Source organism: Coffea arabica, chromosome 6e, assembly GCF_036785885.1.
Source record: "Coffea arabica cultivar ET-39 chromosome 6e, Coffea Arabica ET-39 HiFi, whole genome shotgun sequence".
Taxonomy (NCBI): domain Eukaryota; kingdom Viridiplantae; phylum Streptophyta; class Magnoliopsida; order Gentianales; family Rubiaceae; genus Coffea; species Coffea arabica.
In genome coordinates this window covers 63,005,267-63,031,904 of record NC_092321.1, presented here as the reverse complement: position 1 = coordinate 63,031,904, position 26,638 = coordinate 63,005,267, and the positions used below count along the sequence as shown (strand labels likewise).

The window sequence follows — 26,638 nt, the reverse complement described above, 5'->3', positions numbered from 1 at the left end:
TTTTTAATCAATTAGTTAATTTTATCATGTCAACCTCTTCATAATTATGCAGTTGATTTTTTTTCTGTTGAAAATTAGAAGCCACAACGAGTTACAAAGTGATAATTGCTAATAAGTTATCTGTAACTTGTAATGTTGTACACCAATATTTACTATATTAGCACTTGTTTAATATATCTAAAGTCTTCTTCTAAAGCCATCTGATCATTCCACCTGTTGGTTTTACTGGTAAAGAATGGTTAGAGTATTAGCTACAAATACATTTTAGCTACATTTTCCATCACTCAATAGAATTTTCCTGTACAATAAAATAAATGCATCTTCGTCGTAAATATCAATGGATATGGAGCCCAGTATGAAATTGCCTAGAAATGAAAATACTACAAAAGCTGACTGAAATTGTCTAATAAGAATTTCCTTCCATCAATAAATCAAAAAAGATTCCATGTCTACATTCAATTTGGTTGGCCATCTCCGTGTGGAAAAGAACGAAGAAAAGAGAAGAATAGAATTGTAGGAAGTAAGAATAAAAACAAGATAAGATATTGAGTTGTCTTCCGCTAGTACTATGTTTTTGTGGAGCAGAATTCCTAAGTAGGCCCTAGCTGCATGTTTCTGCCCCCTATAGTTGGACCCCTAAATTGATAGAAGAAAGAACAACTTGAATAATTAATGCCCGTATCAAAATGCTAATTTGACATATTTACTATGTGATGTTTGTAGATGACAATGAAAACTTGCTCAATATCTACACTTCTATCAAAACCTATTCGACAATGCAGTCGAACTTTGACATCTTTTGTGATACGGAACGAGAAAACCAGGGTTTAGGAACCCATCATACGTATTCGTTGATAATTGTTTAGGGTTTTTAATTTAGAAGTTAAGCATAATAAAATGGTTGGAATTTTTTTGATTTTCCAATGTGGGACAAATTGAACTTGTACTGTGAGAATAGTTCGTCGTTTAACTTCTAATGCATTCGGTTAGCAGCTTCCCCCATCGCAGCCCAATGCCAAAAAAATAGAATGGTTTATGGAATTTGGCTGGTTTATTAAACAAAACATCCCAACTCCCAAAACTAATGGAAGAAAGTACAACTTTACTAAAACTAGAACTTGAGATATAAAAACCAGCTAATTTGAAATTAGGCTTGTTCTCATTTGCTATGAAATTTTGCAAAATTTAATTAAAGTGATTGGTGAGGATAATGAGAATCAGGTAAATCTACTCTTCAGTAGATTCATAATTTTAATTTCTTTGACTATTGAAAAAATCTAAAGTTTAGATGTAGAAGCAAGAATATAAAAAAGTTAATCATCCAAATTTTAGAATGTATAATCAAGAAAAATAATCAATCGAAAATAACCCTTAATTGTCATGTGCAAGGATCTAAGTTTAGTCTACTAGAGTGTTTTTCCCACAAAATGTGATTTTGTTGTAATTGACTGTCAATTTCAACTATCAGGGTTGGCATAATGATCACGGAGGGCTCTTAGAATCTTCCTGCTTGAGGTAACTCTTTAGTAATAAGGCTATCTGAAAGAGATAATTCATAAATTAATTTTGGCTTACATACATACATGTTGGAGACCTTAGGTCCTGTTCTCTTTACCAACTAAAGAGCCCCTTCTCTGTTTCCTATATATATATCTGGCTTCTTCATCCTTTTTTTTGGTGTAATTCATTCAGTCAATGTTTAACAAGCATGCTCCAATTTCAGTGTTTGGTAGTTTTGTTGTCTCTAATCCTGATTGACTTCTTTTTGCAGATCCCATATGATTATGATTATATGCTTATGAGGGATGGTCACAGATATGTTTATCGTACCTTCAATTCAAAACACACAAGCTGCGACCATAGCCCATCCACTTGCGTGGGTAATGACATCAATTTACAGTGCCCATTTCAGTTTAGAGGTGATCATCCAAATCTATGCCCTATTGAATTCTCTTGTGAAAATAATCGCACCGTTCTACCCGTAATTGGTGGTAACCATCTGGAGAAACAACAGTATAACTTTTCTGTGGAGCTAAACAGTATTGATTATGAGCAACAAACACTTCGTCTCTTTGATCCTGGGGTGCAAAAGAACAACTGTTCTACTCTGCCAGTTTACTCATTCAAGCCAAACGACGACTTCTACCAAAAGCAAGTTGGGGCTTCTACCATAATGTATATTGATCCCGATGCTGGTTCGTTGGTCTTTGTCAGCTGTCAGAATCCCGTGAAATCGAAATATACACCTCTTTATGTAGACACTGCTTCCTGTAATATCACTGCAAATCAGTTTTCAAAAATGAAAGCTCCGTCCAATTATTACAGCTATGTTGTGGTGGGCAAAAATGTGGTGGCATCTGATATTGAAGAGTCGTGCACTGTCTATAAGACAGCTCCGGTAGACCTGCGGTGTCTCCCTAATGTAACAACAGGAGATATTTCGTTTCAAGACATCCACAATCTTCTGTCCAATGGCCTTGACCTCCGGTGGTTAAGAGAGTGGCGGAGCAGAAGACATTTTCCTTGTAAGTACACTGATTTGATGATTTATTAATATGGTGATTGATGATAGCTTATGATGATCTTTAAAAAGTATTCAATACTACTGCTTGAAACTATTATGTTTTTTGGGAAATTAGTGATAAGTTATTGTATCTTGAAAGATTTTATGATATGCAGTGGTATGTTTGGAGGCTAATTTTGGTGTTACTGCTGTTCAACTTTTTTATTTTTCTTAATAGAACAACCAAAATATTGTTAATGAATACAACTGTTTATTTCAAAATCATTGGAGGTATGGATAACTGATTAAGAGAGTGCTGCAAAATATAATTTTTAATTTTCAAAGGATAACTCATTAATGCATTGGAGGTGGACCTAGAGTAATGTGAAAGTGTGATTTAACCTATCTCAGTCTTTGCTCGAACTCATTTTCCCCAAAAGAGAAAAAGAAAGATGGAGGAGTGGAATGATTGTGTCTGCAAATGTGGTTTTTGTTTGGTATGATTGTGTCTCGTTATTGCACTCTTTATAGCGATTAGTACCTTTTTTTTCGAAACAATAATTTTTTATAGCGATTAGTACATATAGAGATAAATTGTTATATTTTTTACAATATTTGGTGTCCACAATCCATAGCAAATAATTAAATGCAAAATTCATGTATATAATAAGAGAATATAAATGTATAACAAATTATGCAAAAAAAAAAAAATACAATAATAGTATACAACAACTACACCTGCCCCAATTTTCCCTAGGTCATCTTCTAATTTAGAAACTGATGACGTGACTTCTTTTTTTTTTTTTTTGGTCTATTGAGTTGGCCCTGGAAACATACAACCATACATGTATAAGATATATGAAAACATAGTAGTGTTAGTCGTGCGAGTATAAGATGCTAATTTTGTAGCTTCATACAACCATACATATAATATTGTACCTATACTTCCCCGACGGGAGTTCAGAATTTGCAAACCGGTTGAGTGTTTTTGTGGCAGATGAAGTATTTTTGTGTAAGGTTTGTGACAGTAGATCTGACAGTAGATTTGTGATCTTGATAATAATGTTTGAAATCGTATTCTTCAAGTTAGGTGGAGTAGTTTTGTAGGGGAAGAGAAAGGAAGCAACACACTACCGTACCGTATTGCTAATAAACATCTAGTTTCAAAGTTACACATTAACTTGTCCGGCCGCTTGCCCTTTTTTTAAGATTAAAAGAATTAATGAATTTAACTCTCGATTTCATACAATTAGAATACCAGAAACCTACTGTTGGAAATCTTTGTAAGCAAACAAAAGTACAGGAACATTGCTGACTACATTCTCATATATTTTTGTTTTTTTTTTTTTTTTTTTTAAGAAAGTTTAGTTGTTGTGTGATCCCAACAAACACATGAATTATTGAATTCTCACTTTGAACCATGCAAAACATACATACTTTGAATTTATTCTGCAGTTTGAAACTTATAAACATTTGAGCATCCAATTGGACATTGACTTTGATTTTTGTCCTTGGGCGATATAGGGCTCCCACAAGGGCGAATCAGCGACGCAATTCGATGTGAGTAAACTTATTTCTTTGATATACACACAAAAAAAAAAATCATTCTTTAATCAGGCAGACTCTTCATATTTCAGTATTTCCATCATAATCCTATGAGTTTTCTTGTATGAGCAGCTTGCCGGTTTATTGGTGTCCCAGCTTTGGGTAAGGCATCTGATTTGTAGTTAACAACTCTGTCCATTTGGAAAATACTAGAAGTCAGTCAATCATTGCTAAAACTTATTGTTTTGTTTTTCTATTTCAGTTTACCTAAATGCAGCAATAAAAGTCATTGGCATTATCCTCTTGTTTGCTTTCCTCCTTTATCGGTATCGTCAGAGGCATTTATCGAGGTATGATACAATCGAAGATTTCCTACAAGCAAACAACAGCCTCATGCCCATTAGGTACTCATACAAAGAAATAAAGACAATGACAAAAAATTTTGAGGAGAAATTAGGTGAAGGAGGCTATGGTTTGGTTTACAAAGGCAAATTGCGCAGTGGAGGTGCAGTTGCTGTCAAGATGCTGAACAAATCAAAAGCTAATGGCCAAGAATTCATCAATGAAGTTGCGACTATTGGAAGAATACACCATGTGAACGTGGTTCGGTTAGTGGGATTTTGTGTTACTGCCTCAAAACATGCTCTAGTGTATGATTACATGCCTAATGGCTCTCTGGATAAGTTAATTTTCTCAAACTGTCAAAATAGTCCTCCATTGAGTTGGAAACAAGTTTGTGAGATTGCAAAGGGGGTTGCTCGTGGCATTGAATACTTGCATCAGGGGTGTGATATGCAAATTCTACATTTTGATATTAAACCACATAACGTCTTACTTGATGAGAACTTTGTTCCAAAAGTTTCGGACTTTGGACTTGCAAAACTTTACCCGATGCAAAGGAGTATTGCAACTCTTACTGCTGCGAGAGGAACTTTAGGTTACATGGCCCCGGAGTTGTTCTACAAAAAGATTGGAAGAGTCTCGCATAAGACAGACGTTTACAGCTATGGAATGTTACTGATGGAGATGGCTGGGAGGAGGAGAAATGTGGATGTGCATGCCGAGCATTCAAGTCAAATATACTTCCCTTCATGGATACATGACAAATTCGATCAGGTGGAGGAAATGGAAATCGGAGATCATGCAACTGAAGAAGAAAAGGCGATTGCAAGAAAATTGATTTTGATTGCATTGTGGTGCATACAGATGACACCTGAGGATCGTCCTTCAATGAGAGAAGTTCTAGAAATGCTTGAAGGTGATGCTAGGGGCCTAAAATTGCCCCCTAAACCGTTGTTTTACCCTCCAGATTCACCCATATCCATGCAAAGAAGCAGTAATAGTTGTTCTTCTGGTGAGTCAACGGTGCCCCTGTGTAGCTCTGTTGCTTTAGAAATAGAGCAAATGGATGACTAAGTAGTACTTTCAGTGAAAGCTTTGTCTAGTAGATTTGTCTTTCAAACTCTTAAATATGCCACCTACTACCAGATAACATGGCAAACTGAAATATCAGTTTGGTATCAATAAAACTGAAGGGTAGCACCTTGATATATGCTTCATACACTACAAGAAATATATTTTTCAGTGACAAAAATTTATGTGACAACAAAAATCTTGTCACAGATAACCTAATTCAGTGATGACATTAGGTGTCATCACAGATGAGTACAGCACAAGCATAATCAGTGACAACATTGGAAGTTGTCATTCTCAACTCGTCACGAAATAGTTGGCGCGCATCTCATTTGATGCCGCGGGAAATGATTTTATGACAACTCAAGTAAAGTCGTCACAAACGCTCTCTCTACAGTGACAACATAACTTGTTGTCATTGAAAGTCTACCCGATTCCAATTTTGTGACAACTTTTTGCATCACTGTATACTACAGTATTTTCATCAACTTTCAGTAATTCTACTATGACACCCTAATTTTATTTTTTACCCCCCAATTCTTTTATATTAGCAAAAGCACCGAAGATATGACACCCTAATTTTATAATTTAGCCCCTATTCATTATGTATTAACAAAATGCAAATGATATAATAACAAACTATTTTTAGATATTTGTAATTTTTGCTAAGTTGACATAATAGACATGTCTGAGCATAAAAAAATTTTCATGAATTGTTTATTATTACTTATAACAACCCCCAAAAATCAATAACTGAAATAATTTGAAAAAGTGTAATTAAATATAATTTGTAGTCTAATGTTAGCACTGTGAAAGATTAGTATAACGTGTAATACATCATAAGTAATAATTATTTTCATATGGAATGGGTATATACGAAATTAAAATTATTCAGTAAAATATCTGTTGTGCAATAAGATTGAGAGTTGTAACACATTTAACAGAATATTTGATTACATGTTTCTTTTAATTTATTATAAAAACTAAGTAATAGACAAAGAGTAGGATAAGCATGAGTAAGAAGTGCTATACTGTATATAAGCAATTCTATGCATGTTAAATTTTTGAAACATGTTTTATTGTGTAAGTTTTATTGTAAGGTAATTTCTTAAATAATTTGTATATTGAGTTGTCCAAATCCAAAAAGATGTATATAGACACAAACAAGCATACATATATATACATGCACAAAAAAGAAACCAATATCAAATAATTTATTTGATATTTATAGATGAGATTAAGGAAAAAAAAAAGAGATTAAGTATGAAAAAAGAAACCTGAAAAAAAAAATTTGACCAGGAAAAAAAAAAAGAAAAAAGATGTATGAAGCTAAAGGCGTGAATCCTGGAATCTCAAAGACGTTCTTAGATGCCAAAAAAAAAAGAGCGCCAATCTGAAATCTGAAAGAGGAGCGAGGCGGGTGGCTGAAATCTCTATAAAACGACGTCGTTTTTGGTTGTTCATAGACAAACAAAAGTCTCGCCGCTTCTCTCTTCCAATACTTAGACAAATTTCATTTTCAGTCTTTCCTTCCTATGGTGAACTAACCCTTCCTTCCCGTAGATTAGAAATGCCGCTCGCCACCGTTAGCCGCTGAAGTCCGTCGCTATCCACCACCATCAGCCGCTGAAGTTCGCCGCTACCCAGCAACTTGAGCTTTATTCTTCAGCCTTTCCTTCACCACTGACGATGACCCTTTCTCCCCTCCATTGACCCGCAACCGTGTCGAAATGCCGCTCACCACCGTTAATTCCTGAAGTCCGCCGCTATCCACCACCATCAGCCGCTGAAGTCCGAGCTATCCAGCACCATAATTTATTCTTCAGCATTTCCTTCACCACTGACGATAGCCCTTTCTCCCCTCTATTGACCCGCAACCGCGTCGAGCTCTTTAGCACCAGCAAATCCGAGGCAATTGGGGAAAGCTATACATTTCTCAGGTAAGTTCAACTGAAGTTTGTTCTTTGTTCTTCATTTCCTTGCCATTTTCGAACCTACATTTTAATTTTCCCCTGTTTTTGTTAGCTCATTATCCAATGGCTTCTGTCCTGCCCCCGAAAGGCTTCATTTCCTTGCCATTATCCGAGGCAATTTGGGCTTCTGAAATGTTGCATTTTCAGTTTGTATCTTGAGAAATTTCTGTGTACGGTTCTTCTTTTATTGACTTTGTTCCATAACATCGTAGAGGTATCTGGCTTTAACATCGTTTGTGACTTTGTTCTTCTTTTAATTTTCCCCTGTTTTTGTTCTTTTTTTTTGGGTTGGTATTAACAAGCGTATTTTTTGTTCTGTTCTGTTTGTTTTAAAGTCTGAGCTTTAGAAGTCTCTCCTCTTTAACATTTGTTTGTTGATTGCTAGTGCATTTGTTGGTATTAACCATCAGTTGGTATTAACATTTGTTGATTGCTAGTGCATTTGTTGAAGTCTCTCCTCTTTAATTTCTATTGATTTCATGGTTAATTTCATGGCTGCTTTACATATGGCTTTTTTGGATTTTAGGAAACTGCTTTCATGGTTAATTTCATGTTCATTTCGTGGCTGCTTTACATATTACTTTTCTTGATATATGATATTGATTGCATGGCTTTTCATATGATATTGATTTCATGGCTTTTCATATGAATTTTTATATTACTTTTATGGCTGCTTTTCATATGACTTGTAGCCTTAATTTTTGAAAAGGCTAGTTAACAAATTATTCTCTTTAGTTTGATATTAGAAAAGTATTTTGTACTAAAGGCTAATGTGTCTATATCTAGGACATGGATAAAACTTGGATGAAGATTAGCAATAGGAAGGACAAGGCTTATGAACTCGGAGTCAAAAATTTCCTCAAGTTTGCATATTCTCAAAAAGTTGAAAATCAGAAAATCCCATGCCCATGTACACAATGCAATAATTTTTGTAACCAAACTAAAACAGTTGTGGAGGATCATTTATTGACTCAAGGCATTCGTAAAAGCTACACAAGATGGATACACCATGGGGAACAATTTCGACACCAAAATTGTGGGGATAGTACTAAACATGGGGATGGAGAGGAGGATAGTGATACTGAAGATTTAAATGACATGTTGCATGACATTGGGACAGCACAATGGGGGGACAATTGGGCTGGTAGGGAAGAATCAACGGATGATAGTCTAAATGCGAATCATAGTGACACAGATAACTTTCTTAAATTGTTAGAAGATACAAAAAATGAGCTGTATCCAGGGAATCATTTTTACTCAAAGCTATCCTTTGTAGTCACTTTGCTCCATTTGAAAACAATGAGCGGGTGGACTATAAAGTCCTTCAATGCATTGCTGGAAATTTTTAAACATGCACTACCTCCTGAAGCCACAGTTCCCAAGTCTTTTGCTGATGCTAAGAAGCTCATTCGAGACTTAGGTTTTAAATCTGAAAAAATCCATGCTTGTGTCAATGATTGTGTTCTCTTCCGCAAGGAAAATGAAAATTTTGACACTTGTCCAAATCTAAATTGTAAAGAACCTCGCTACAAGATGGCAGGTTCAAGAGTTCCACGCAAAGTTTTGCGTTACTTTCCTTTGAAGCCTAGGTTGCAACGATTATATACCCACAAAGAAATAGCTTCAGATATGAGATGGCATAAAGAAAAGTGTGTGCATGATGATAACATCATGCGGTATCCAGCAGACAGTGAAGTATGGAAACATTTTGATAGGTTGCATCCGGACTTCGCCGTTGATCCTAGAAATGTGAGGTTAGGTCTTGCAACTGATGGTTTCAATCCTTTTGGGACCATGAGTAGTGCTTATAGCATCTGGCCTATTTATCTAATGCCATACAATCTGCCCCCTTGGAAGTGTATGAGAGATCCTTTCTTTTTCCTATCAATGCTAATTCCTGGGCCTAAATCCCCAGGAAATGAGATTGATGTTTACATGGAGCCTCTAATAGATGAACTGAATGAAATGTGGCTTGGTGTTGAAACATATGATGCATATAGTGGTAAGAAATTTGACCTCCGGGCAGCTTTACTATGGACTATAAATGATTTTCCAGCTTATGCAATGCTGTCCGGATGGAGTACGAAAGGGTATCAAGCATGTCCTATTTGCATGGTTGAGACAACTTGCGTACATTTATCACACCAAAAAAAGTTGTGTTACACAGGTCATCGCCGCTTCTTACCCATTGACCATTCTTGGCGGCGAGAAAAAAAACCTTTCGATGGCAATGTGGACTTTAGGAATCCTGTTGCACCTTTATCTGGAAATAAAATTTTGGATCAGGTACAAAATATGAAGGTAAATTTTGGGAAGACCAAGGCGCAATCCAATGCAAAGAAACGCAAGCGTTCTGAGAGTGGTTTGAACTGGACAAAGAAAAGTTGTTTCTTTGAGTTACCATATTGGGCAGACCTCCTTCTTAGGCATAATTTGGATTTAATGCATGTGTCAAAAAATGTCTCAGAGGCTGTCATTGCCACAATTATGGATATTGAAAACAAAACCAAAGACCACTGGTTGTGTCGTCAAGATTTGAAGGATTTGGGTTTGAAAAAAGAGCTACACTTGATTCCAAATGGCGACTCTTATATCATGCCACATGCCTGTTATAGCCTAACCAAGGAGGAGAAAAAAAAAGTATGTGAGTTCTTGAATTCTGTCAAATATCCAGATGGGTTTGCCTCAAACATTTGCCGATGTATAAAGAATGGCCAGTTTCAAATTTCTGGAATGAAAAGTCATGACTTCCACATTTTTATACAAAGGCTACTCCCACTTGCAATTCGTGGAAGTTTAACAAAAGAAGTTCGGCAAGTGCTATTCGAGTTAAGTGAATTCTTCAAAAAATTATGTGCTAGAACATTACATAGAGAGGTTCTGGAGGAGTTAGGCCAAAAAATTGCAGTCATCTTATGTAAATTAGAGAGGTTGTTCCCTCCAGCTTTCTTCGATATAATGATGCACTTGATGGTTCACTTGCCTGCTGAAGCTATCCTTGGCGGTCCAGCTCAATATCGTTGGATGTTCCCATTTGAGAGGTAGAGAGTTGTACATATAGCCTTATAAGTTTTTTTTTTATTAAAGACCACTGCAATCTTCTAATTTCTTTTATTTTCCTTTGAGAAAGACATATGACAGTGCTGAAAAGTTATGTTGGGAATAAGGCCCGGCCAGCGGGATGCATTGCTGAGCGGTACATAGATAAAGAATGCTTGACATTCTGCTCTATGTACCTAGACAATATTGATACGATATTCAACAAGCCTGAACGAAACAATGATAGGGGATATAATACTGGTGAATTGTCCATTTTTTCATGCCTTGGTCGTCCATTTGGAGGGCCCAAAAGGGGCAATTTCCTTGACTTAGAGCTGGAAAAAATTCATACATTTATATTGAACAATTTTGATGAGCTTAAGGACTATATAAAGTAAGCTTTTAATGTTAATTAAAGCTTGTACCTTTGTTCTATATTTTGATATGTTCAAAGGCAAATTTATACAAGGTGATTGTTTTTGTCTATAGTGCGCATAAAATGGAGTTGGAGGCAAAGAGTGCTGAAAATGTGGACCAAAGGCACGATAGAGAATTTGCAAAATGGGTTAAACAGCGTGCATGTTTGTAGTGTCATTTGGACAGCCTACTTTTTTTTATCTCTAATACAATAAATTACTGATTTAGGTGAAATTGTCCTTACTAGGTTATGTATGGCAGCGAGGCTTCCAATGGTGAGCTTCGAGCATTAGCATTTGGGCTAGACAACCGAGTTTGCATGTATACGGGCTGCATGGTTAATGGGTATAGGTTTCACACGGAAAATCGGGAAAGGCAAAGAAAGACTCAAAACAGTGGTATTGTAGTTAGAGGTGAGCATGGTAACAATATGATCGATTTTTATGGTGTGATACAACAAATTATTGAAGTAAGATACTGGCTCGGGAAAAAAAAGGTTATAGTATTCAAGTGTGACTGGTGGAAGACCGATGATAGTGCTGGGATGCAAGTGGACAAAGAATGGGGTATCACAAGTGTCAATTCGTCCAGAAAATGGTATGAAGACCAACCATATGTCCTCCCTTAACATGTCCAACAAGTCTTTTATCTTGAAGACTTGAAACTAGGCAAAAACTGGTTTGTCGTCGAGAGGTTCAGTCCAAGGCACTTGTATGATGTTCCTGAAGATTTAGAAAAAGAACCAATGGTTGAGGAAATATATCAAGAAGAAGCAACTGGGGATTTCACTATTATAATAGACCTCGACAATCCACCATTACTTTCAAGAGAAGACAATGAGATACCGAAGGCTGTACCTTCATCCATTGTACATGCTGAGAAGTCAAAAAATAGTTCAAATGGCACCTTTGAAGATTTCATTAATGATGATAATGAAGTGAATGAACATGAGTCTAACAATGAGGAAGACGAATAGGAGATTCTTAGTGATAATGACATCGATTCGGAATAGGTGAAATTGATCTTTAACTCCGGCTAACTAGTTTTTATTCCTAAATTATACTATGCTGTAACACTAACTTCTTGTTACTTTTAGATGGCTAGACCAGGAAAGCGAGGCCAAATGCTGCAGAGAAAAGCTCAAGGTGCACAACAGCCTGCAATACCTAATTCAGTTGGAAGCAATCAACCAAGAAGTGCATCCAAGAGTGTATCCTCAGAGGATGCAATATATGTCACTCCAACTTCTTCACCTAGAGAAATTGCTAGTGAGAGTAGGATGATACACCCTCAGACATCTGAGTCTCGTGCATCCGGAGAAAATGAGACAAATCCAGTTTCGGATGAGCAAGAAAATGGTAAGTTAGACTTCATTTTCATGGCTGAAATTAAAAACCAAGTTTCTATTTCATGACTGACTTTGTTAATGTGGTCAAAGTAATGTTTGGACTGATATTTGTTAATAGCTATGCTGCTGTCAACAAGAAGAAGAGGACGTACACGAAATCTATCATTATCAAAAAAAAAGGGAGGCTAATGAGACGCTCACCATTGAAATTGATGATTGTATTCGGCGGATTGTTGGGAAGGATTCTCAATACTTCATCACAGAAGGGGGTTGTGTTGTTAGGAAGGCTGCTAGGCTTAATGTTCCAAAGTGGTCCCATCTCAATCCCGGTGACCGAGAAGGCATATACAACACGGTTACGGTATTTGTTGACCTGCTAATACTCTAATTTCATCCAGAAAGTATGAGAGATTTTACTGCTTTAGATTTGCTTGGTTTTAAGTAGATTGCACTGTTATTGTAGGATGACTTTCGATTTCCAGAGCACATCACCTCAAAAACTGCTATTAATAGGCAGTTAAACACACAATATCGAAACCATCGATATCGGTTTCACAAGTATTTCCAGAGTTTTGAATCAAGGCAAAAAGCATTGAGGCAAGTTCCTGAAGGTGTGAGTGAAGAAGATTGGAAGTGGCTGGTCAGCTACTTTGAAAATGATGAATTTAAGGTTAGCTTGTCAAAATAACCTATCCTTTTATTAAATTTCAGATTTCACTTCACAAATTTGCTAATCTTTGTCAGTTAAAATTTTCACTAATTTGTGGCAGAAAATTAGTGAACGTAACAAGCAAAATCGTGCCAAAAATGACTGCCACACTACTGTTGGCACAAAATCGCTTGCAAGAGTTGTTGAGGAAAAGGTAATCTGAAACCCAGCCAACAGTTGTACATGTACATCCTTTTTGTCATATGACTGAAAATGAAAAAATTGAAAATTTGGACAGAAAAGGAAAGAAGATGTCAAGCTTTCAGAGATAGACATGTTTGAGTTAAGTCGAAAGTCAAAGAAGTCAGGGGGGCTGGTAAATGACAAAGCAAAAGAGACCTTGGTGAGCTGTTTCACTTGGATAATGGATTTTTAAATTATTGACATCCATTCCAGCTACATAATGATCATATTTTTTACTTGCCTAGGACAAAATGAGGGAATTGCAGGCTACAACTTCAATGACTAGCAAGGAAATATGCGAGCATGAACTTGGTTACATACCTGGACACATCCGCAGTCGTAGTGCAACCAAGAAGCAAGCTGCTGAGGTAGAACGCTGGAGGCATGAGATTGAGGACAGCCGAAAAAGAGCAGATGAAGCAGAAAAACGAGCTGCAGAAGTAACTCAACAATTCAATGCTCAGCAAGAGTTGATTAAGACCTTGCAACAGCAACAAACAGAAACAAGAAGCCTGTATGATGAGTTAGCTAACCAGCTGAAAGACTTGCGAAAATAAGCAACTTCTGTGTCAGGTATAAATAAATTATTTGCTCTTCATATCCTTCACAATTGAGGCACTTGAATTCTGGTTCTACAAAATAGAGATTCATTTTTAATACAATTGGGTTGCTTGATGTCAATTTAGTTGCTTGATGGCACTTGAAATCTGGTTCCACCAAATCTGATTCCTGTTTAATGCAATTGAGTTGCTTGAGGCTGATTTAGGTGCTTGAAATCTTGTTCATGTTTAATTACAGCCATTGAGGTGCTGGATGTTGCAACCAAAACTTTAGTGTTTTTAAAGCAAAGGTGTTTGAACGTTGGGATGTATTCCACTTTTTTCTTTGTCGAACTCATCTAAATTTTTCTGTATCACAATTTTTTTTTTGTGCTAAGGAAAAAGAGGCACCTGTGATTGTGTGTGTGTGTGTGTTTTTTTTTTCTTGATATACTGTGTGGTTCACGATCATCTAGGCTCTCAATGATTTTAGGATTTTATTGTTGTTATTGTTATTGTTATTGCATATATATTTGTGAACATGCAGATATTTATTGTGTTTGTATTGTTATTCTATATTTCACAGAATATACATTCAATGTCTTATTTGCTATAATTTCACTTTATTTTTGTGTTAAGCAATTTACTTAGATTGCTATAATTTCAAATTAGAGTGACATTAGTTTTTATAATATGGTGCCTATCTAGAAGTGTAGTTCCAGTTTTAACACCAGTGCTCATTGCTTCAATTTTGGTAACGTGTAGGTTCTAACACGATTCTCAAGAAGAAGAAGCCAGTCATTGCTGTGAAGATGGTTTTTGATTTGAAGACTACAAGGCCTATCGTGCTCATGTTTTGTTGTAGATGGGAATCGTGCTCATATTTTTGTATAGAACTTTACTACTCTCTATTATGGATGGGAAATCACTAGTATTGTAACGAATGGCTTATTTTGGATGGTGCATGGTTTATGACTCATTTGAGGCAACATTTATATATATATGTATTTGGGTTGATCTTCTATTGGAAATGAATGTTGGCTTTCTTTTCGTATGTTGGCTTCTTTTTTTTCCTTGCTACTCAATGAACGTTTTGTGATTGTTGGCAGCTATGTTGCGTAATTAACATTAGATTATTGCTTTTTACAAAAAAAATAAATGACAATAAAAAGTTGTCACTGCCAACAAGTTTCACTAGTGACACCAGAAAGTCGTCACTTTTTATGGATGGAAAACAATGACAACAAAAGTCGTCACTGAACGGAAGCATAATGTGACAACTCCAAGGGTTGACTATGACAAGAATTTAGCCAGTTTAGTGACAATAAAAGTCGTCACACAATGTACAACAATGAGTGACGACAAGAGTCATCACAAAAGCAAAATCGTTTGTGACGACTTTCAACAGTCGTCACATGGACCCCCTTTTGTGACATAGAACTAGTGACAGCTCTGTGACAGCAGTAAAAGTCGTCACTGACATTTTTTGTGACGACTTCTGAATTTTTAGTGACAACTTTCGCCTGTCACAGAAACGCAATTTTCTTGTAGTGATATATAGTAGAAATACCAGCATCAATCTTTGTGTTTACCTTAACAATTTCTACAATTGTGCTCCAGTACATATTTTTTTTCTTAAAGTATTATGTTATCTAAAACGAGCAGTATATCTAAATATTTCCTGCAAATTCATAAGATTGATTTTTTCCAGTAGTGCTGCTGTTACTTGTTAAATCGTTAGTTTAACATAGCCTTGTAGCCTTTTTTCTTTGTCCTTGGATTTTTCCTTCCAAACGTGTCTTTCCCTTTCATCAACACGCTGGATTATGAAAGGCCACATCCAGGTGGATGGATCTGTGTTTTTTTCTTTCCTTGTTAGACCTGAGTGGTAAGCATTTAGTTTTTAATGCATTGGTTAACCAGTTTCTATCATTAGAGCCCAAATCTAAAAAAAAAAAAAAAAAGTCTGGTTCCCTGAATTCTACGGCTTTATTAGTCAAAAATTCCATCGACAACTTCAATTCGTGGACCCAAAAATCGATAGTACAAAAAGAATGACTTGACTAATTAAATCTTGAAATTTGATATTTACAATGTGATTTCAATGAAATTTTGCTCAAGATACACTTTGGTCAACACCTATACGACAATTGCTCCCAACTTTCCCTCCTTTGCCTTTGGTTACCGCATATCATTTACTCTTTTTTTTTTCATGGTTGTATATATGATTACAATCGAAATCCACTGGGATGGATACAAGCGAAGTGCATTTGAACATCTTTACAAATAATTCAACAATAACACAAAAAAGGATGAGAACAACAACGTACACATAGTAAGAAAAGTATTAACGTACTTGTCAGACTCTTGAACTTGGCAGCGGATAACATATTCTTCATTTGTAAGAGTTAGCTGATTCATGAACCACCTACCTTTAGAGCTCTCCTTGATGCAGGTCAAAGGATCAAATCTCTTAACTTACATTCTTCTTCAAGATTTTCTGAAAATTTCACCAACGGATGTAGAGATATTCGTTTGATTCGGTGGTAGTTTAGTCCCCTCCGAATTCTTTATTGGACCATTTGATCCCACCATTTCCCCCTATAAAAGAGTAGGAATAAGTATAATATACAATCTGTCGTGCCAAAAAAAAAAAGATAGCTAATTCATGAACTCCAAATTATTGAATAGTAGACTATTGAAGGTATGCACTATTGCTCCTATTCTGAAAAGTTAAGCTTGTTTTCCCAATAATTGCATCATTGTTCCTACTCTGATCTTGATTAAAGTTGAACAGTAGACCACAAAACGTACGGGCCATGACACCTTTGAAAAGTTAAGCTTAATGGCTAGAGGCTCTTGAGTCAATTTTCTCCAACTTTATTGGCAATTCATCTTAATCAGTGAGATCGATATTTTTTCTTAGTGTTGAAAAAAATATGTTTTGAAATTCCATATCTAGACATGCAATTTCACCAAGCCTCCACTAACCAAGAACTAGATCGCCACTAATGTTGTGGCTTTGGATACACCCCATAACTTACGCGTACATTTGTAAACTTACTTTACCTTAGTCTTTTCTCTTTTTCTTTTTGCTTTTTGGTTTTTTTGGGGTTAAAAGTCCCCATTCATAAATCATTCTTACACTTAGTGGTGGAGTTAGAACCTGTGGTTAGGAGGGCAATTGTCAATGTATAGATTTGTAGAAGAGTTAAATTTTCAGTATGGATGATTGGATACTCTTATATTTCAATTGTTGTTTTAGATTTACAATTAACATCATAGTTGTTTTTAAACTAAAAAAGGATGAATTTTTTTTCTATAAAGCGAATCTATGCAGTATTTTTAGCCCAATATCTTCACTTCTTGTAGCAATTCACCAAGAGCTATTTATCCAATTAATGCTTCACTAAGAAAACTTTTCTAGCATCATATGATTGTTGAAGTACCCTGGATGGTGCCACAATCTAAGCTAGGAGTTGCTTGTGATATGCTGATGAGAAAAGTTTATTCTCATGCTAAACTAAGGATGGAAATTGTGATATATCGTGGACAGTAGCTTCCAATATTCTGTAAAACTATTTCTAATATTTTCTAAATATGAGCAATAAGCCAGTACGTCCAAAAAGTTTTCACTTGACCTCCTTTTATGATAATTTGTGCTGTAAGAATTTCTGTTGGATTTTTCTGCTCAATGTAGCAAATGTTATTTTAATTTTCTTAAGCTTAAATGCATTTACCGATCAAAACTACCATCAATGGAGCCCAACAAGAAAAGTCTGCTTGTTGGTAGTCTAAAAGTTGATTTAAAATGGATTTCCAAGTCAACACTCAAAAAAAAATTTTCCAAGTCAACTGATCATCAATCATGGACCCAGACATCAATAATCATAGAAGGATCACTTTATGAAGGAACCTCTCTCCTTCACTTTAAATCTTCCTGTGATAATTATGAATAATAAATGTTATCAACAGCCCAGAGAGGAAAGTTCAACCAAGGAGAGGACAAGGAAATTGGAGATTGTATCACTGTAATTTAGGTTTGATGGAAAGAGAAGTTTTCTCTGTATAGATAAATGGTTTGGAGTCAAGTCTACGCCTGACTGTGTTTTGCATAAGTTGTGTTTTGAATCTGTCAGGAAATTGCTTTGAGAATGGCTTGTAATGGTGGGGTAAGGAGAAAAAAAAGGGTGAGCTAGTCTTGTGTGAATTGCAACAGTCGACCATTGACTGACCTAAGTTCATATTCTACTTTGATGAGTTTTTTTTTCTGCACTTTCTTCATTTCCTCAAGAATAAAATAATACATCACAAAGTAACTAGTGCAACAGTAGTTTCTGGTTATTATCGAGTTAGCATTTGGAAGTAAACACTCATAACAGTTTCTGTTGATTAGACATTTTTTCTTTTAAATTTATAACTACGACTGGTTAGGGGAGGATTTGACTTGGTAATTGGAATTGATTTAGAAAGGTTGATGACAGCCAATTTTTATTAACCGGCTTCTTCAAAGCTAAAGTCCAAGGGCTAATTAAGGAGATTTGGCCCCAGAGCTGGGACTTGTCTTTTTAGGGATCATGGGACTATAGTAACAGATTTCTCAAACCATTTACAGACGGTGGACACAATACAGAATTACATTGTATTTATGGTTCATGGAAAAGTTTGGAGTTTGTATTCATAAAATTTTTAATATAGATATACTTGCCCTGAACTTAGCGCATTGACCATGCGTAAGACAGGCAATTCAACATTGGCGGGAATCAATTAGTTTCAGAAGTCTGTTGTTTATGTTTTTCCCTTTTGCATTTTCTTCAACTTATTTTATCATTAACATCACAGTCATGGTCATGTCATAAAATTTCAAGAAATTGCACCGTTGGTTTCAAGATAAGCACAACTTTGATGAACCGTGTTAATGTGAGTTCTTATTATGGTGCCAAATTGCTTTGGTTAATCCTTAGCCCTTTTTTTTCCACGAAAAAGGTTTTGCATGTATCAATCTGGGCCATGTTGAGCAGCTAATTAAAGTACGTGGCTCCTCCTGTAACAGCAGAGATTCAATAAATGTAATTGACTATAACATGCCAATTGGTGAAGTCCACCCCACGAGTCTTTGTCTCTTCAGGACCACATGCTGCTGATCATGAACTAAACCGTCCAAGTACAAGGTCACAAGACTTCGCTCAAAAACAGACCTGCGGATTTTAGTATCTGCACACATAATCAATTACTCAGCGGTCATTAATATGTTACAAGTGCAGATTTTGGTAGTGTTAGTCTCCCTTGCCTGCATTTCCTGTCTCAGGATTTCCTGAAACATTTTAAAAGATAGTTTAGTTGCCTCCGAATTCTCAATAGTTTAATTTGGGACCAATTGTAAAATGTCGTACTCAAAAAGTCTCCCTTGCCTTAATTTACTTTTTGTTGTCCGGGTTCAGCTCGGTTAATTTTGTCGGCAACATTTGCTACATACAATAGTTTTGTTGATGTACCACACATCTGGTACAGCAATATTTTGAAGTAGCAGTAATTGACTTAGTTGATCGCACTGCAATATTGTGAGCATCAATGGTAGGGTTGAGCACATTATCTTAAATAGTAAGCTAGCTCCTTCTAGCTTCTTTCTTGATTGTCACACCGGAAGAGTACATATAGGCTTCCACGACAGGTGACCTTAGTAAGGGCACATCCAAAAACGCTATAAATGGAGCCTTTAGATAGCTGGAGAGCATGAGCAACATCGACGTATCTACTAAGATAAACAAGAGAAGATTCAGTGATGCCTGGGAGAATAGAATAGAATTGTAGGAACTAAGAATAAAAACAAGATAAGATATCGAGTTCTTTTCTGCTAGTACTATGTTTTTGTGGAGCAGAATTGCTAGGTAGGCCCTAGCTGCATGTTTCCGTCCCATCACAGAAAATTGGGCAATCACAAGTTTGAAATGGCTTTTAGTGTGGACTGACCATTAAGGAGTGATGTTCATGATGCGGTGTATAAGCTTTCAGAACAGCTATATTAATTTAATAGTTTTAATTATTAGAGCCCTGAAATTTCGATCCAAGCAACAAAAAGAAAAAAATCATGTTGCTTTGTTTTTTGGAAGAGTAAAAGAGGATATTTGAGTTTAATGAATCGAAATTCATGTATTTAAAGAAATCTTAGCTAGCACGTCCACATGGCAAAAAAGTGAGCAACTATAATAACTTTTCATGTCTTTTTATGATATAGGTTGATGCATATTGACCATTAAGGAGTGATGTTCATGATGCGTGATTTTGCAGACATATTCTTTGTTAAATGGGAATAAGATTTAGGGTGACTCTAAAGAACATATTTTTTGCAAGTATAAGATGTGGAGAATTGAAGTGCATCATTTTTTTTTTTTCCAAACGATAACAGCTTTCATTAGTAGTCAAAGTTACATTGAATGAGCAACTGCTCTTACATCTTTGTTGGCTAAGTTTACTAACCAAACTGGGAAAGAATCTTCCCACTCTATGTCACTTGTCATTTGCATGGCAAATTTCGCCAGATTATGACTTACACAGTTCCCTTCCCTTTTAACAAAAGAAAAGTAACACTGCTGAAACATGTCCCTCAATCTAAGAATATCTTCTACAATTGCCCCCACTTTCGGGTTCTTTCTGCAACCTGTCTTGATACTTTCCACAACTCCCTTGCAATCCGATTGTACCTCAACCTTCCTCCATCCCATCCTTCCAGCTTTAACAAGTGCTGTTCTAATGACAGTAGCTTCTTCCACCACTGCTTCAGTATGCCTCTCGTCCCTACCAACCCACACTTTCAGCACTCCCCCATCCACCTGTCTTGCAACCACACCCCACCCTATTATCCCCTTTGCTGTGCTCATAGCTGCATCCACATTCAGCTTAACAAACCCCTCTGCTGGTGGTAGCCATTCCATTGGGACTCTCTGCTTATTTTTTCCCCCAACACCTCCCTTCTCTCCCCACGCTGGGCTGCCTCATATTCATTCCACTCCTGGACTGCCTTCTCCCCCACTCTTCCTGGACATCCTACCTCACTATTGAACTGAAGCCTATTTCGAGATTTCCAGATTTGCCAAAGTAAGTTCACTGTGAGGCAAATGTGTTCCTCTCCCTCATTCCTTGCCTTTGCCTCCATTAAACTATTCCACCATAGCCAAAAACTCTTTCTGAATTCTAGCAAACCATCCCACTGTATTGGTGATGCTTTCCAGATAAACTCTGCATGTTTGCAAAAGAAAAACATATGCTCCAGTGTTTCAGGTTGCTCCCCACAGCAGGCACACACTTCTGATCCTCTTCCAATCCTTTTCTGTATCACCTCATTTACTGGCAATATATTGTGCAGCGCTTTCCATATAAAATGCTTTAGTTTATGTTTCATATTAAAACCCCATAGGATCTTCCATACCTCAGTTCCTTGTTCGTTCCTACTACTCCCCCCCTGTACGCCTACTTCTATCTTCCCTTGTTGCAGTTCCTTAGCCACCACATATCCTGACCTGACCGTGTACTCCCCATTCTTATTGTGAGGCCATATAAGTTTATCCTTCCCTCCATATAAGCTCAGTGGAATAGCCAGGATCCTTTGACAATCTGCCTCCTTAAAGGTTCTCTCTACTGGAGCTCTATTCCATTTTTCATCCTGTATCAACTCCTGTACCATCTGCATTTGACATTCCGGAGGCCTTGTGGTTGTTATCTTACCATGGTCCTTACCTAGCAACCACCTGTCCTTCCATATATTGATAGTACCTCCATCTCCTACTCGTTTCCTAGCTCCTGTTTCCAGCACCTCCCTCGCACCCACCACACTCCTCCACATCCATGAATCAGAATTCCTAGACTTCATCTTCCATATTGACTCCCCCTTAAAGTACTTCCCTCTCAGTACCTTACTAACCAATAAATTTGGTTTGGTTATGATCCTCCACAACTGTTTTGCTAACATTGCTTTGTTAAAATCATGCAAATCCCTGAACCCCAGGCCTCCCTTCCCCTTAACCTGAGTTAACTTCCTCCATCCCATCCAATGTACTCGTTTCTCATCTTCTTTGCTTCCCCACCAGAACTTAGCCATGTCCCTACATATATCTTTACATAGTCCCACAGGTAGCTTGCAACAGTTCATAGCATAGTTTGGCATTGCCATGGCCACTGCCTTTAGCAACACCTCCTTACCTGCCTGGCTTAGCATCTTTTCCTTCCATCCCTTTATCCTGTTGTTTACCTTGTCCCTTATATAACTAAACACATGTACCTTAGACCTCCCAATTAATACGGGGAGCCCTAAGTATCTACTCTGTCTTGCATGCTTCATTCCTCCCAATTCCTGCAAGATCCCCTCAATACCACTTTCCTCAGTATTCTTACTGAACAGCACAGAGGACTTCTCCATGTTGATAGATTGTCCAGATGCTTTCCCATACGTCTCCAACAGCTGCCTCACTCTACCAGCTTCCTCTAGAGTTGCCCTGCAGAAAATTAAAGTATCATCTGCAAACAAAAGGTGTGAGAGAGCAGGGCTTGCTGCAGCAATTTTCAAACCTGAGATCCTGTGTTCCCTCATGGCTGTATTAAGCAGTCTAGAAAGCCCCTCTGAAACCAGTAGGAACAAGAAAGGAGACAGTGGGTCCCCTTGCCTAAGGCCTCTAGAAGGTCTGACAAGACCCTTTTTCTCCCCATTGATATTAAAACTATATGTCACAGAAGACACACACTTTGCAATCCAATTAATCCAAACAGAACAAAACCCCATCTGCGACATAATCTTTCCCAGGAATCCCCATTCTACCCTATCGTAGGTTTTAGTCATATCTAGCTTAATAGCCATAAAAGCATTCGTGCCTTCCCTCCTATTATTCAAACAGTGGATAAGCTCATGTGCAATCATAATATTATCAGTAATATGCCTTCCAGGAATAAAAGCTGATTGATTAGCACTAACACAACATGGCAGGAAAGGTTTTACCCTATTAACTAGGATTTTAAAGATGATTCTATATATCACATTACACAAGCTGATAGGCCTGAACTGAGAAACTGAAGTAGGGGAATCTGTTTTAGGGATCAGAGTACTACATGTTTCGTTTATAGCTTTGAGCAGATTACCAGAATGGAAAAAACTAGAAATAGCAACAATCAAATCTAGCTTAACAATATTCCAAAATTTTTGAAAAAAAACTGGACTCATACCATCCGGACCTGGAGCTTTGTTAGGATGTAAAGAGAAGACTGCTTTTTTGATCTCCCATTCTGTTATAGGCCTAGTCAGTACTGAATTCATTTGATCAGTAATGACCTGTGGGATACACTGAAGGATTGGTGCAAATTCCTCAGGATTGGAAGATGTGAAGAGCCTGTCAAAGTATCCATTGATCTCCCCCACCACTTCCTCCTCATCTTTACACCACTCTCATCCCTCCTTCTGCAGTGTTGTAATAGTATTCCTCTTCCTTCTCCCAGCCACAACAGCATGAAAATAACTAGAGTTCTTATCCCCTTCTCGCAGCCAGTTCACTCTAGCTTTTTGCCCCCAAAATAATTCTTCTTTCTTGTATGCATCAGCTAGCCTCCTCTTTAATTCCCACATTCTTTGTCGCCTATCTGGAGTACTTCTCCCTCGCACCTCTTGGATTTCTTTCTTAATCCTATCAATATCACACCTAGCATTGCTCTTCAGGCTCTTGTTCCAGCTCAACAATGCCATCCTACATTCCTTAATTCTGTTTTTAACCTGAAACAACCTCGAACCCAACTGCTCCTTACCCCACGCCCTCTCAACCACCCCATGCACCTCCTTATACTGTAACCATCTCCTATCAAAACAGAATCTTCGTTTCCTCTTCCTATCATTTGGTTCAGTGTGTAATAGGAGCATACAGTGATCAAAAGCTTCATTGTGGATATGATAGCATTTTGCTTTCTCAAACTTCCTCCTCCATGCCCTACTACCCAGCATTCTATCCAGCCTCTCTCTCACTTCTCCCTTATTATCCCAATTATTGCTCCAAGTCCACGGCTTACCTTCGAATCCAATAGCTATCAGTTCGTTTATACTAATAAAATCTCAAAATTGTTTAAAACTCCTTTCAGATCTCTGTATTCCTCCCCATTTCTCCCCATTACTCACTATATCATTCATATCCCCCACCAACAACCATCTATTACCCCATAAGCTCCTCCTATGCCTAATAATCTGCCACTGCTGCCCCCTAGTCACATCATCTGTACTGGCATATATGCACACCAACCACCAGGAGATCTTTTTACTCGGGTCCTCAATGCATAACTCTATAGTAAAATTCGTGTATAGTACTCTTTTAACCTGGACGTCCTTTTTCCACATTACAGCCAAGCCCCCTGACCTTCCTATTGGATCCACAACAAACAAGTTATCAAACTTTAATTTCATCTTCAACTTGTTCATGTAACATTTCTTATTTTTAGTTTCTGCTAAGAACTATATTTCTGGGAAGTGGAGTCTATTTACCTCATCCATTTGGGAAACTGTCAAGGGTCTTCCCGCACCTCGACAATTCCACACCATAACTCTCATGGACACTGTGGAGCCCCATTCAGGTTGGGCTCCCCCCCCCTTTACTGGCTCCTTCCCCTGACCCTCTACTACCAGTTTCCTTAATTTCTTATGGTCACTCTTGCTATCTTCCCTACACTTACCTTCCTTTTCCACATTTTTCCTTTTCCCCTTATCCATTTCCATTTCTGTGATCCCATTACCATCAATGAGAGGCTTCCTCCTCCCCATCTCCTGTACCAATCTTTTTCACGCCCTGTTCCCTTTATACTTGCCCACTTTATTTTCCTTCCCTTGGCTGACTCCAATTAAAATACCCTCAGTTTCTGAGCTTTCCTGGTGTCCTTCCCTTCTGTGTGATATCTCCTTTTCCAGACATCCATCAATCCACATTATATCCTGCTCCTCTTCAGTATCTTCCCATACCATTGCCCCCCTCAAATTGGCCCCCGTCACTTCATACCCCTCTTCTTCCCTCCCTTGTTTCCCTCCCCCCTCTATTGCCCTATCCCCTTTTCTCTGCTGCTCTGATCTACCTCTTATGCCCCCACCCCTTTCCATCTTTCTCTCTGTCTGCCCTAAATTCCCCACTTCTCCCTTCTCATCCCCAGATATATCCTTCGCCCCTGCCATGAGATCACCCCCCTCTTCCATCCCCTCCTTCCTATCGCCTACCCCCACATGCCCCCAAGTTAACAAATACTGTCTCTGTCCCCTGTTTTCAGACTGATCAGACCTCTCCTCCTCTCTCATTCTTGCTGCCCGTTCTGATGTCGACTGCCTTTTATGAGGACTCTTAGGCCCACTGGCCTTCAACCAAATTCCATACTAGGATTCCTTGTGCAGATATATTCCTTTATCCTTGCAGTTCCTCTCATTGTGTCCCATACGCCCACAGCAATAGCAGAAGTCTGGGCACTTTTCATATTTAAACTCGATCCACCTCCCCACACCATTTATTTTAACTGTAGTTCCCCTTAGCAGGAGAAGGGTCAAATCAATTTCTACCAAAGCCTTGATATGTTTTCCTTCTTTCCCCCCCCATTTGGAACTATGACTTCCTGTACCATTCCGCAGACACTACCAATCTTCTTTCCCGCCTCCTTAGAGATCCAATGCATAGGTAGGTTCCACATTTGCAGCCATATCCATGTTTTAGTAAAAACTTCTTCCCTATGTTCTATGCCTTCCTTCCACGGCACTAATATCAGAGGTTGGTTATCATAAATCCATGGTCTGCCCCCCCAATACCTTCTCCCTATCCTGCATATTGTCAAATATGAACTGAAACTGATTAATTCCAATTTCCACCACCTTCACATTTTTCGCAAAAATCCACATATTACTAGCAAAACTTCTAATTCCAGCTATATTGGCCACCTTGTCCCCAAAAACCTTGCCAATAATATTTCGATTACATTCTTCCAGACTCTGAAAAACATCCTCACCTTCTATCTGAATCCCTCCAACTTCCCTATCAGACAATACAAACTTCCGCATCACCTCTTCCAATTCCTCAGCCATTTGTTCCAATCCCAGATTCCCACAGAATCACTACCAGTTACTAAACCAGACCTGCCACAGAAAACAGGACAGAAACTAGAACCACTCGATGCAAATCAACGCAACCGAGTTACGATTCAATCGAACATAGATCACAAGAGAACAAAAACAAGCCTCAAAAGAAGCAACGAAGCAGAAACGAAATCAAGCGAACCTCAACAGAACAAGAAGGACAACAGACAACAACAACACGAACAAAGGCAGGATCAAAGATCGCAACAAACAGATTAGAAACAAAGCCGAAAATGAACTAAAAGAAAGATTACCAGAAACCAAGGAGAGACTAAACAAACACGGAACTAACGAGAAAGCTCCAGCTGCATCCATAACAACGACGCAACTGCAACTACTATATTAAGGCAGGCACTCATTCTAACGAGCTAGATCGAGCTAGGACGAACTGGACAAAACCTCCGAACTCACCTAGCTCAATCCAGATTCAACTGGACAGCTTATATTCCTCATAATGCAAGGCATATTCTGATATATGATTTTGATTGCACAAACCTTCATACCAATTTGAAAACCTAGAGTGATCGGTGAACTATAGATATTATTATGTTTTTGAAATTTGGGAAAGTTTTAACTTCCACGCGGGAAGAGAGAACTCTCAGGTTAGAGAGAGAAAGTTGCTCTCACTAGAGGAGAGAAGTAGTTAATTGAAGTGCATCATTTGTTATGCTAAAAATACAACATGAGAATTTACAATGGAACTATCACAATAGACTATTAGAAAGTTTTCCACTTAGGTGGTGTGTAACAAGAATAAAAAGTTGGTAAAATTACATATAACCCCCTGACCCCAAATTTGATATAAGGAAGAACGACTTGACTAATTAAGGCTGAGCATGACG

At 37.7% G+C, this 26,638-nt stretch overlaps 4 protein-coding genes across 4 annotated transcripts; 3 read left to right on the top strand and 1 right to left on the bottom strand.

Annotated features, from left to right (window-relative positions):
- The first annotated feature begins 1,651 nt into the window (after positions 1-1,651).
- On the top strand, positions 1,652-5,609 carry LOC113697382 (LEAF RUST 10 DISEASE-RESISTANCE LOCUS RECEPTOR-LIKE PROTEIN KINASE-like 2.3). Its single transcript, XM_027216977.2, has 4 exons — positions 1,652-2,525; positions 4,028-4,063; positions 4,181-4,210; positions 4,311-5,609. Exons 1-4 carry the CDS (start codon positions 1,709-1,711, stop codon positions 5,462-5,464), a joined length of 2,037 nt encoding a protein of 678 aa, XP_027072778.1. The 5' UTR covers positions 1,652-1,708; the 3' UTR covers positions 5,465-5,609.
- Positions 5,610-8,223: 2,614 nt separating this feature from the next.
- LOC113696958 (uncharacterized) lies at positions 8,224-10,479 on the top strand. Its single transcript, XM_027216335.1, has one exon. The coding sequence runs from the start codon at positions 8,224-8,226 to the stop codon at positions 10,477-10,479; it is 2,256 nt and encodes a 751-aa protein (XP_027072136.1).
- A 2,418-nt stretch (positions 10,480-12,897) lies between these two features.
- On the top strand, positions 12,898-13,687 carry LOC113697383 (uncharacterized). The gene is made up of 4 exons (XM_072056363.1): positions 12,898-12,908; positions 13,017-13,101; positions 13,186-13,290; positions 13,376-13,687. The coding sequence occupies exons 1-4, from the start codon at positions 12,898-12,900 to the stop codon at positions 13,685-13,687; spliced, it is 513 nt and encodes a 170-aa protein (XP_071912464.1).
- A 9,412-nt stretch (positions 13,688-23,099) lies between these two features.
- LOC140009999 (uncharacterized) lies at positions 23,100-23,645 on the bottom strand. Its single transcript, XM_072056362.1, has one exon. The coding sequence runs from the start codon at positions 23,643-23,645 to the stop codon at positions 23,100-23,102; it is 546 nt and encodes a 181-aa protein (XP_071912463.1).
- Between the last annotated feature and the right edge of the window lie 2,993 nt (positions 23,646-26,638).

What these genes read in the sequence shown, in the direction of transcription:
- LOC113697382 (XM_027216977.2), top strand. Translation starts at nt 1,709, where the DNA reads ATGCTCCAATTTCAGTGTTTGGTAGTTTTGTTGTCTCTAATCCTGATT. An exon ending in GAGCAGAAGACATTTTCCTT is followed by an intron (nt 2,526 to 4,027) that starts GTAAGTACACTG and finishes TGGGCGATATAG; the next exon opens with GGCTCCCACAAGGGCGAATC. An exon ending in TATTGGTGTCCCAGCTTTGG is followed by an intron (nt 4,211 to 4,310) that starts GTAAGGCATCTG and finishes TTTCTATTTCAG; the next exon opens with TTTACCTAAATGCAGCAATA.
- LOC113696958 (XM_027216335.1), top strand. Translation starts at nt 8,224, where the DNA reads ATGGATAAAACTTGGATGAAGATTAGCAATAGGAAGGACAAGGCTTAT.
- LOC113697383 (XM_072056363.1), top strand. An exon ending in CAAGAGTTGTTGAGGAAAAG is followed by an intron (nt 13,102 to 13,185) that starts GTAATCTGAAAC and finishes AAATTTGGACAG; the next exon opens with AAAAGGAAAGAAGATGTCAA. An exon ending in ACAAAGCAAAAGAGACCTTG is followed by an intron (nt 13,291 to 13,375) that starts GTGAGCTGTTTC and finishes TTACTTGCCTAG; the next exon opens with GACAAAATGAGGGAATTGCA.
- LOC140009999 (XM_072056362.1), bottom strand. Translation starts at nt 23,645, where the DNA reads ATGCTGGGTAGTAGGGCATGGAGGAGGAAGTTTGAGAAAGCAAAATGC.